Below are 11,600 nucleotides of genomic sequence, written 5' to 3'. Positions count from 1 at the left end.
CTCGTGGAAATGTCCCTGCTATTTGAGGTAATCATGATGTAATTTGATAGTATATACTACTCTCTCCGTCCCACATACCGTGTCTGCTACACTGTAGACACGTGTAATTAGTAAATAATTAAAAATGTAATAGTAAAAATAATTATTCTATAATATAAATAATTATAAATTAAGATTAATATGACTAATTAGTTTAATTAAAATTAAAAAAAATAAAATTTAAAATAAAATTAAAGTGTGTAATCATTTTTCAAAAAAGGAAAGTGACTTGGGACGGAGGGAGTAATAATTTATATATTCCCTTCCTCCACAAGATAATTGATTATTTTTATTACTAGCACGGTACTTAAAAAAATAATATTGATAATTTAAAATAAATTTAATATATATGATTAAAAATTAGAATATTTATTTAAATACTTAAAAAAATTTATCACAATAAAAAATATATGTAATATGGATATATTTTTGTAAAAAAAAATTATTTATAATTAATATAAAATAATTTTATAAAAAAGTAGAATTTTAAATATAGATAAAAAAAATTTATTTTTTGAGGCGAAAGATAAAAATAAAATAAAGTTTAATAGATCCTATATGACTTATAATGTTATATATTATTTAATGTTATATGTTATATAGTTAATTAAATTAATTTTTATATGTTAAATATATTTTGATTTAATCAATTTTACCAAAAAAGTGTTAATTGTTAAAAAAAAAAAAAAAAAAAAAACACAAATAAAAAATGTGTCAAATGTTATGGGAATTGTTAGCATGTACTGTATGTTATACCAAATATTTTGTGTAGTGTTTGTATATAAGTTTATATATATTTAATTGTTTTATATCAATATGTAATTTTCGATTATCAATTTATATTTGATGTATTATGTATATATATATATATATATATATATAATGTGATGAAATCAGCATTGGAGAAGAAGAAGTGCAGTCCCATGGCTTTCCACCTCTGCAGAAACTGTGTCTGTATCTCCTAAATTGCCATAGTCTTTCCCGCTCCATACTTCTCTGCATCTGCAAGAACCATTGTTCAACTTTCTTCCAGGAATTGCCTTGTCCAAATCGGACATTTGCATCCGTAATTCAGCCCTGTTCCTGTCCAGATTAAAAAACGCGACGAAGATCTCACCTGGCCGGAGAATTTCGACTGTTAGTTGCAATGTGGGATACCCGAGCAAGTTCGCCGAATGTAACAGTGTCATCAAGCAGTGCATACCTTTTTTCCTTCCCGTTGCGATCCACGCGCGAGTTCCCGTCGCTTTGGCTGTTTGGATATCCGTCATGTATGCGCACAGGCCTGAATAGCTGTTTTCTAACGTGCCGTTGTTGTTCAGCTCCCACATCTGTTTCGGTCGAGACCTTTTGATCAAATGGCTATGAAAGAAATGAATCATTCAAATTGAAAGAAGATTTAAATGTTATTTGCCTGATTGGTGTCCATTCGACACGGTGAAATGGAACCCCTTTCGATTTCTCTAGAAGCAAGCTTTCGATTTGGAGAAGCGCCGAGGCAGAAATCTGACATCTTTGTGTCGACGAGATGGATTTTTTTGTTGTATTTTCGTTGATACGTGTCTTCGGCTCTGAGAATGCAAAAATGTCGCGAACTTAGATAGCATTAGTTAGAACTAGAGCTGTTAAACAAATCGAGTAGCACACGAGCCAAGCTCGAAACGACTCGTTTATAGAGATAAACGAGCCGAGCTCGAACTCGAAAGTTATTTTTTTATAAACGAGTCGAGCCAAGCTCGACTCGCGAGTAGCTCAATTGAGCTCATTAGTGATAATATATCTATATTATTTATATATTAAGATAATATACATTTTTTATATCAAAATTTATATTTATTATTAAAATTTAAATATTTTATTATTAAAAATTATAAATAAAATTAAATACATTTAATTTATATATTAAAATATATATAAAATTCAAGTCGAGCTCAAACTCAAGCTGAGTTTGAGACTTGCGAGCTGAGCTCAAGCTTGTATTTGAGCCTAACGAGCCGAGTTCGAGCCGAGTCTGTACCCTTAACAAGTTCGAGTCGAGCTCGAACAACCGATACTCGAGTTCGTTCGCCTCGTTTAACAGCTCTAGTTAGAACACTAGTTCAAGTATTAAAGACTTACGAAGAAGATAAAAGGGGAGTTCTTTTGTGAAAACAAAAGGGGTCGCGGTTTCCCTTGCTCGAATCCTTCCAGCAGACTTGTTCAAGATCGTCGTCAATGTCTTTAACAGACCAACCTCTCGCCTCGACGTTATTGCAGCTTGTGAGGCCTAGCGTAAGGGACTTGGAGCTTAGTCGCTGCTTGATCACATTATCGAATCTTTTTAAATCGGACAATGGCCTTGTCGAAATATAGGGAAACTGCAAGCAATTAGTTGTTAAGACAAGAATTAGTCTTCAAATGTAAAAATGAAACTGTAAGGAAAAGGCCGGACCTCTTTATTGTCGGCGCTGAACGAGTTTATCTCTAATAGCGTGGGATTAGTAATTAGGGCGAAAGTTTCATCGTCAAGATCCCTCATATCTCCACCGAACATCAGAGGCGACTTTGCAATCGACCATAATGTCATCTGTCGAAACATTTTAAGCACTCGTGAATTCAACCATTTGTACCGTTAGAAAAACTGACCGTATATATACCTGAGTTCTTTGTTCATTCAGACCAAGACTACATCTTCTATGAGGGCCTTCATTCGAACCTACCCACAGATCGACGTAACAGGATGTAATATATTTCAATTTTTAAGGATGAAAGAATTTGCTCTCCTTACCCGGATCAGTTAGCTGTCCTAACGGAAGCATATCTAAGTCCGGCCACGAGAGGCCGCGCAAACCGTTTGCTCCAATCTTGCCCGCAGCAGCAAAGTCCCTAAACTCAGTTGGAATAAACACATGTAAAACATAAGGTAAGAAGTTGAGATTGCGTAAAATAATACCCCAAAATAAAGAACATTACGAATATATAATCTACCGAGAAACATCAAAATGTGAAGCAACATCTTCCCATTTATCCCAATCATCACCGGTGATTCTGTACATGTTGACAGCACTGCTTACATTACTCGCCATGGCTGGTGTTGCACTTGTTCCGGGCGATAAGGAATATACGATTGCACGATCGAATGTCTTCAATACCTGCACCACTCACAATCCAGTTCTTCGCATAACTAAAAGGCGACAAGAAAGAAGAAACATGTATGAAGGAGGCGCGCGTACACTCGAAACGTATGTTATCTCATCCGGCTGGAAATCCTCACCAAATACACAGTCATGTTTAACTGTCAACATTTAGCAAATGGATGAGAAAATGTATACAATCACGACGTATTCGGGGCGCCAAGAAACAGCACCAAAAGTTAGAAGCAGCTAGAAGTACCGAAATCAACACCCCAATCGGCATATTGCTGATAGAGCGACCTCAAAAACGCCCGTCCGGCTCCCAACTCGGTGTCAACACTCATAAAACCATTTTTCATCCATGGACACGGTCTCTCCTTGATTCCTACGTCTTTCGCGAACCACTTCCTCCCATTCTCCTCGTATTGTTTCCCCTACACATAAATCAATACAAATAATTCAACAATCTCTAAGCCATAAAACACAAAATTTCAAACACCATTGTCATAGTCTAATTGCACTACCGTGGCGACATCGAGGATAGGCGTGTTTGCATTATACGCCTGAGTGCTGATACCTCTCATTACATGAATCCCAAACTTCAAGCCCAAACCATGAACTTCCTCCGCCACTTTAGCGAACCCTTTCCCTTTTCCGGAAGACGGCCACCTCCCTGGGTCGGGAATAACCCTTCCCCATTCATCAATGACATCAAACCCCAAAGAATCAACGTTGGCACCTTCCACTTTCTTCCTATACCACAGATAATCCACCACCACATACTAATCCAAGAAAATTACATCAGTTGGATCAATCAGCAACCATGAGCACACACCCAATGCAACAAATTCAACAACATTCAACGCAGTTCATAGATGTTACCTCGTATCCAAGAGGGCGGAGGCGCTGAGACACAAGTTGTGCATTCTGAAGAAACTCTTCCTCAGAAACTGTCCAGCAAAATGAATCATACGAATTCCAACCTCTTGGCGGGGTTGTAGCAAGCCTCATTTCGCCCAGGCTACCATTAATACACCCATATGAACAATTACACATCTAAGCAAATAAAATGCATAAGAACGTCATCCGAATGTTCTATTGCAACAACAAAGAGTACGGTGATAATTTAAACTCCAAATACTCACGGGAGAGAAAAACCCTAACAATCCAAGATTGAACAATCACAAAGGATAGACTGTTTATTTAAGATTGCTACTTCTATTTTTTTCAAAATTGAGCTCAAAAACGGTAGAGTCCAATCAAATCGGGCATGATTACAAACAATTTATGAGAAACGAAGCAGCAAAACAGGAATTCCAACAGTAAGCTGAAAGATAAGAGAATTAAGAAGGTAAGTTACCTTTGAGGCGCAGGCATCGATAGGAATATGAAAAGGAGCAACCCCAAATACAGCGGTCTCATAGTCGGAATCATTCTTCCAGAAACAAGGACAAAATAATGCAGTAAAGTGAGTAAGAGCTCTGGCGGCTAATCACATACATACTCGGATAAATCGGTGCCTGAATTCTATAGATATATTACGTATTGAAAGTAAATTTCCTTTTCCCGATACGATCAAGGGTGTATTCATGACTTTGATAATTCTTTTTCAAACAGCTGCTGGTATTTTAAAAGTGGAGAAATTGGACTACAGAGAGTGTTTCGTCATTAGCACAATGGCGTGACCATGGCGAAGCGGTTAGTCATGATTGAGCTTTACTTGTTTAGGAAGAGACGACGACGTAGCTACCGAAAACGACGCCGTTCTGACGGTTATTATTGCTGTGTAAAATCAATATTGAAGTCATACGTTCAAATCGAACATCAAACTAGTTCGCCTAGTGTCGCTGGAGAACTTAATTGGTAGGGTATTAGGCTGTGCATTTTCAGATAGCGATTGCGGATAAATATGTTAAATGGGGCGGGTTCGGTCTAAAATTGTTTATTCAACTCGGAATCGGATATTCTAATAATTATTATAATTTATTTATATTTTTATATAATATAAATTATATTATTTTATTTATTTAAAAAATTCAATCGTAAAATAGAACTTTAATTCTAAATCAAATTTGTTTTTGCTTTTGTTTCTTCTAATTTTTTTTTTTTAGAACTATAATTTTTTACCGTTCTTATTTTTTTTAGAACTATAATCTTTTTTAGAGCCTACCTTTTATAAGTATTAAATTATTTTTAAAAAATTATATATATTTTTTTAAAAAACGGATTTGTTGAATTGATCCAAATCAGGGAGGAAAAGGTCTTGGGGCCGAATTGAAGTCGAGTGGAACGGATCTTAGATTCTAATATTTTTTAGCGGAGCGAATTTTGAATTCTAATATTTTTTTAGCAGAGCGAATTTTGAATTCTAATATTTTCTAGGGAAACAGGTCTCGGAGCCTGCAAAGTTCGCGCCATTATAGATGCGGATTTTCATGTCATAAAAATATATATATATACTTATGTTTTTTCATATTTTAATAATTTTTTACTATTAATTAAAAAAAAAAAAAAAAAATTCAAGTTCAAAATTTTTTATGTATTAATATTGTTATCAATAATGTAAAAATACACGACAAATACACGGCCCCAGCAGCAATTCAAGCATGGTCAGCGTCTAAGAACAGTAGAGTTCGAACAGCGCAGTCCCATGGCTTTCCACTGTCGCAGACACTGTATCCTTAACATCTCCAAAGTCCTTACCACTCCACACTTCACGAGCTCTGCAAGAACCGAATCTCCTCCCAGGAATCGCCTTCCCCAAGTCCTGGATCTTCGCAGATATCTCAGCCCTGTTCGTGTCCAAATTGAACAACGCAAGATACACCGCTCGTCTCCCTTTCACTAGGTCCGCAATCCACGCCCGAACTCCAGTCGCCGCGTCTGTACGAAAGCTCGAATTAATAACCACGAGCAACGGCTATATTTCGATGTCATAATGTCAAGAATTATTATAGTTATTACCGTTAGCGTTCTTCATCGATGCGCAGAGGCCGGAGTAGCTGTTCCTCAGAGTGCCGTTACGGTTCACCTCCCACATCTGTATCGATGATCAGTTTTTTTAAAAAAAAATAAAATAAAATGTCGGGTTCAAAAACAGTTTACCTGATTGGTGTCCGAACGGCAGGGCGAGTACGAGCCGTGATTTGATTGCGTCGCGGTGGGCCTTTGATTTGGCGATGCGTCGAGACATGATTCCGATGTCTTCATCTTTAGTAGATGGACTTTGCCGTCGTGATTGCGCTTATCTGTGTCCCTTCATTAGTATCGGTAATAAAAACAATAAGTTCGATCATGCTAAGTTATAAATGTACGAGAATGTGTCCGAAAAATTTTATTACAGTGTAAGGAGAGGCGCTCTTTTGTACAGACAGAAGGGCTCGTGGTCGCCGTCCTTCGGCTTCCTGTCCCAACAGACTTGTTCGAGGTTGTCATCGATGGATTTAACCGACCAGCCTCGCGCCTCGACATCATGGCAGCTTGTGAAAACTAAGGTAGGAGCAGCGTCGGTTTGATCCTTTGTCTTTTCGTCATCGCTCGTGGCAAATAATTTTCTGCTCGAAATGTAGGGAAACTGCGACGAAAGAGACAAGAGTTGTAATGGATTTCGGGTGAAATATTACCGACGCTGAAAGATAGAGACAAACCTCCTTATTGTTTTTGCTCCTGGAGTTGATCCTCAATATCGTCGGGTTACTGAGTAGATCAAATGTTGCCTGGTTGAGACGTCTCATGTCTCCGCCAAACATCAAGGGAGACTTCGCCATCGCCCACAACGTAATCTGTAATAAAAAGAACTCGCTTCATTACATTCTCTGGCATTTCTTAAAAAGAACTAAACCATCGACAAACACCTGAGTCCTTTGTTCATCCGGCGTAAGATTACAATTCCTATGAGGCCCGTCGTTTGAACCTAACAACAAATAAAACATAATCTCATCAATATACAAAACGAGAAAAACGAGTCAACGGTAAGACACTCCCATTGTCTTTTTCCTTACCAGGATCGGTTAGCCATCCGAACGGAAGCATGTCTGAATCGGGCCAAGATTTCCCGCTGCGCCCTATAGCTCCGATCTTCCCCGCACCCGCAAGATCGCTATACATATCAAAACAGAGTGTAATAAGCGCACGACATATAGAAATCCCGCGAGGATTAAACGATACCCCTTGTAGTAAAACGACAGTACCGTGTGATATCGAAATGCGCGGCGACATCCGGCCATTTATCCCAATCGTCTCCGGTAATTCTATACATGTTGGCAAGACTGCTTACGTTGTTTGCCATCGCCGGCGTTACACTCGTTCCAGGCGATAAAGAATAGACAACGGGACGACCCGATTTCTTTATAAGCTGCAAGAATTCTTACATCAATTATAATTATTACCGGCATTACTCGAGAGATGGAAAATAAAAGCAAAAGCAGAGGATGCGAAACAAACATACTCCCGATACAAATGTTATCTCGTCCGGATCGAAATCGTCCCCAAACACACAATCGTGTTTAACTGTCGCGACAAAAGCAAGTAAACCACAAATTCAAACAACATGAATGTCCCCGAAAATCTAAATTTAATGAAATAACATAAATGTCAAGAAATAGTATACCGAAATCGATTCCCCATTCGGCATATTGCCGATGAAGCGACTCGAGGAATGCGCGGCCCGCGCCTAACTTAGTGTTGACACTCATGAAACCGTTCTTCATCCACGCACAAGGCTTCTCCGGAACTCCTACATCCTTAGCAAACCATTTCTTACCATTCTCCTCGTATTGTCTCCCCTACGACATTCCAATGTCCTCAAATCAGTTAACGAATTAAACACACAAATTAACATCAATCAAAACAAACTCCAAAGTACCGTGTTGACGTCGAGGATCGGCGTGTTCGCATTGTACGCCTGCGTGCTAATGCCTCTCATGATATGAATCCCAAATTTCAGACCTAAACTGTGGACTTTCGCCGCCACGTCGACGAAGCCTTTCCCGTTGCCGGAAGACGGCCACCTCGCCGTGTCGGGAACCACCCGTCCCCATTCGTCAATAACATCAAACCCTAGAGAATCGACATTCGCCCCAGGAACCTTCTTCCGATACCACAAATAATCCACCACAGCATACTACGGACAAAAAATAAAATAAAAATCACGAACAGCAGCCTCTGGTGTAATGAAATTACAGCGACTCGTAAACCATCGGAGAACTCGAATCAAGCAATTGACAGTACCTCGTATCCGAGCGGGCGGAGGCGCTGCGACACAAGGCGCGCATTCTCGAGGAACTCTTGTTCGGAAACCGTCCAGCAAAATGAATCGTAGGAATTCCAACCGCGCGGCGGCGTTCGCGCGAGGAATGTTCCTCCTCGGCTGCAAGAAAAATGCACCAGAGATTAAAAGTTACTACAACATCTGCAAATGTCGAATTTCCTCCCGGCCCTTCTCTAAAATAGCACCGGTTCTGAGCACGTGTGCAATTTCTGAAAAAGGGTTTAGAACATTCACTCCTTATTAAAGAAATCAAAAACAAAATTACAAAATTATACCTCTGAGGTGCTAGAATCGACAGAGATACGAGGAGCAGGGAGCTCGCATAGAATACTCTCATTGTCCGAATCGCCATTTGCAGAATTCGCGAGAGGTAGGAAAGAACGGTGCACAGAAGCGAGTGACTCTTGATTCTCGAACTGCTTAGAATAATATATATATATATTTGTATGTATATATTTTGTATGTGTGTATTATACGTGTCGATCTGTTTGTTTGTGCAACTCATGTTTTGGTTTGGTATTAATTAATTAATACTTACCTAAATAATGAATTTTGGATATGGCTTTATCCAATTTTTGATTCCTTTAATGATTGTGTATCGAATGTTTAGTAAGCATTAAGTATAGGCATTATTAGTGTCCATTTTCAGGCATTGGGATGTCTTTATTTAAATTTTGAATTATTTTAAAGATTTGAAAAGTTTAAAGAATAATAAAAAAATTAAATAAAAATAAATATTCGATATATTGTAGGCAAATGTTAGATGTGATTTGAATATATGATAGGTTAATAATATAATGTAGCAAATAAAAAATGAATATGGATGTTTAAAGGAAAACATTTATAATAAATGATGTCCAAATGGTTCAAATTTTACTATTTGAACTCTGCTTTTCTAAAAAAAATATATTTTTTCTTACAAAATAGTTCATTAAATATTATTTTAATATCAAACTCAAATCAAAATTTTACCAAACTTATCAAAAGAAACGTACGAATATTTTAACACTTGTATAATGATTGGCTTTATATATTTTTTCACATACAAAATTATTTGAAGTTGCTTATTTTTAAAGTATTCCAATATTTTAGACTATTATTGATTATAAAATGTGCTAATTCTTTTACTTTTTATAAATATGTAAGTAAATAAAGTACTATTTATAATTTATTTTTATTTAAAAATATTGCATTAAATATGTACTTAAAAAAATCAATACAAACACAAGATATAAGAAAAAAAAAAAAAAAACAATCAGGTTGATTTACGGATTTTGGCTTCTATAGTTTGGTTATTTTTTTTAATTTAAAGGATTATATATATATATATATACTACTCACTTTGTCCCAATTGTGGTATTTACAATTGTTATTTTTTTAGGTTCTATATCTCATATTATTATTATTATTTTTTGAACAAATTATACATTTTTATTATTATATTTTTAATTTTTTACTAATTTTATATTTGTGTCTACAATAGCATAAACATAACAGTTGAGATGGAAAAATAATATTACTATTAAATAGTACTTTTTCCGTATCATAACAAAAATATCTATTTTTTACATTTTAGACTGTCTCATAAAAAAGTATCTATTTTTTTTAGTAACGGTACTATCTACCTAATAGTATAAATACCTTTACAATTTACAATATATTACACAAATGTCATTACCTTTATATCACACATACTAATAAGGTTATTTTCGTCATTTCTACTTCATTCTTACTATATCCCAATATAATACTAATATTTCTAAAACTACGTACAAAAAGCAGATTGATACTTACTTTTGGGAGGAAGGGAGTATTATATTTTATAAATAAATAAATAAATTATGAGTAGTAAGAGAACAAACATTCCAAATGAGGGAGTTAAATTGTAAGATTAATACAATTGTACATGTAAATATCATACAGTTTATTTGTTAAACAATACTTTCTCTGTCTCACGTTGCAATTTCTGTCCGTCCCACATACCATGTCACTTTTTTTTTTTGGAAAATAATTATATACTTTAATCTCATTTTAAATTTTTTAATTAGTTATCTTAATTTTAATTTATAATTATTTATATTATAGAATAATTATTTTTACAAATACATTTTTAATTATCTACTAATTACACCTCTCGTAAAATACCGTGTCTACAGTGTAGCAGACACAGTATATGGGACGGAGGTAATAATATTTTTAAAATATATATATATATATATATTAGGTGTGTTTCTTTACACCAAAAATACATATAAATGTCATACAGTTTATTTGTTAAACAATAATATTTTTAAAAATATGGTTGTGTTTGTTTGGGATTTTGGATTTTCAGTTGATATTTAAATAGTAAAAATTTTGAAATTGAATAGTTGTATGATGTGATATAAATAAGTGTTGATGTAATGTTTTGAATGTAAAATTAATTTTTAATATAATATAAAAAATGAAAAATAGGTATTTGATTTGATATTTTTGGGGAAAAAATAAAATGAATAGTATATTTAAAATTCAATCCCCAAACAAACACACTCTATATGTTTTTCGAAAAAAATACAATTTTTTCTCTAACAAAATATCTATCATATATTATTTTAATATTAAATCTAAATTAAAAATTTTCTAAACTTATCAAAAATAAACAAACCCCCGGTCATATATATATCATTTTTTCATTTTCGTTTGTGATTATTTATTTATATTTTTGATAAATTTATTTATTTTAAATATATTTAATAAATATAAATAAACTTATTAAAATTTTAACTTTTTATATATAAGTCCACTCAAAACCCGTTAATTTTTATATCTCACAAATAAACAAATATTTTTATACATATTTATAATATTTTATTTTTTATAAATTAATTTTAAGTTAACTAAAAATAAATATATTTTTTATTTATTTGTATTATATAAAATTTTATTATCTACAAAATAATATTAAAAAATAAAATTCATTGAGTATATTTAATTGATATATAATTTTAAAAATATTTAAAATACCAACAACACTACTCATATAAAATATAATAAAATAATATCATAATTATTATTAATAACTTAGTGATCTAATATTACGGTCCATAACCAAATTGATTATCCTTGTTGGACGGAAGAAGTATATTTTATTGTAACTGTATTAAGAAATAAATAATATTTCCTATGTCTCATATGTATTT

At 34.3% G+C, this 11,600-nt stretch overlaps 2 protein-coding genes across 5 annotated transcripts; both read right to left on the bottom strand.

Moving 5' to 3' along the window:
- Window positions 1-891: 891 nt before the first annotated feature.
- Window positions 892-4,840, bottom strand: LOC127245296 (probable alpha-galactosidase D). 4 transcript variants are annotated; one of them, XM_051266088.1, is made up of 13 exons: window positions 4,513-4,840; window positions 4,035-4,173; window positions 3,677-3,934; window positions 3,412-3,586; window positions 3,252-3,313; window positions 3,007-3,170; window positions 2,807-2,904; window positions 2,676-2,734; window positions 2,471-2,605; window positions 2,158-2,396; window positions 1,454-1,610; window positions 1,157-1,370; window positions 892-1,041 (listed from the first exon to the last, which is right to left on the bottom strand). In XM_051266088.1, exons 1-13 carry the CDS (start codon window positions 4,584-4,586, stop codon window positions 1,001-1,003), a joined length of 1,815 nt encoding a protein of 604 aa, XP_051122045.1. In that variant the 5' UTR covers window positions 4,587-4,840; the 3' UTR covers window positions 892-1,000. The 4 variants fall into 4 exon arrangements, with proteins under 4 accessions (XP_051122045.1, XP_051122044.1, XP_051122042.1 ...); XM_051266087.1 differs by having other exon boundaries at window positions 892-1,156; window positions 1,244-1,370; window positions 4,035-4,208; window positions 4,513-4,839; XM_051266085.1 differs by having other exon boundaries at window positions 892-1,156; window positions 1,244-1,370; window positions 4,513-4,839.
- An 843-nt stretch (window positions 4,841-5,683) lies between these two features.
- LOC127245295 (uncharacterized) lies at window positions 5,684-8,813 on the bottom strand. The gene is made up of 13 exons (XM_051266084.1): window positions 8,697-8,813; window positions 8,382-8,520; window positions 8,017-8,274; window positions 7,762-7,936; window positions 7,600-7,661; window positions 7,343-7,506; window positions 7,154-7,251; window positions 7,007-7,065; window positions 6,800-6,934; window positions 6,494-6,726; window positions 6,258-6,408; window positions 6,117-6,192; window positions 5,684-6,035 (listed from the first exon to the last, which is right to left on the bottom strand). Exons 1-13 carry the CDS (start codon window positions 8,771-8,773, stop codon window positions 5,770-5,772), a joined length of 1,893 nt encoding a protein of 630 aa, XP_051122041.1. The 5' UTR covers window positions 8,774-8,813; the 3' UTR covers window positions 5,684-5,769.
- Window positions 8,814-11,600: the final 2,787 nt, after the last annotated feature.

Source organism: Andrographis paniculata, unplaced genomic scaffold (assembly GCF_009805555.1).
Source record: "Andrographis paniculata isolate CXL003 unplaced genomic scaffold, ASM980555v1 Contig22END, whole genome shotgun sequence".
Lineage (NCBI taxonomy): Eukaryota > Viridiplantae > Streptophyta > Magnoliopsida > Lamiales > Acanthaceae > Andrographis > Andrographis paniculata.
The sequence above is the reverse complement of the archived record's forward strand: the minus strand, read 5'-3'. Positions and strand labels throughout refer to the sequence as shown.

Bases quoted from the DNA above. Each gene is read 5' to 3' on its own strand.
- LOC127245296 (XM_051266085.1), bottom strand. From the start codon at position 4,586: ATGATTCCGACTATGAGACCGCTGTATTTGGGGTTGCTCCTTTTCATA. The intron at 2,905-3,006 runs GTAGATTATATA...AACTGAGTTTAG, and splicing joins TCACATTTTGATGTTTCTCG to GGACTTTGCTGCTGCGGGCA. The intron at 1,611-2,157 runs GTAAGTCTTTAA...TTGCATTCTCAG, and splicing joins ACTCCCCTTTTATCTTCTTC to AGCCGAAGACACGTATCAAC.
- LOC127245295 (XM_051266084.1), bottom strand. From the start codon at position 8,773: ATGGCGATTCGGACAATGAGAGTATTCTATGCGAGCTCCCTGCTCCTC. The intron at 7,252-7,342 runs GTACTGTCGTTT...TGATATGTATAG, and splicing joins GCGCATTTCGATATCACACG to CGATCTTGCGGGTGCGGGGA. The intron at 6,409-6,493 runs GTAATAAAATTT...ATACTAATGAAG, and splicing joins AGAGCGCCTCTCCTTACACT to GGACACAGATAAGCGCAATC.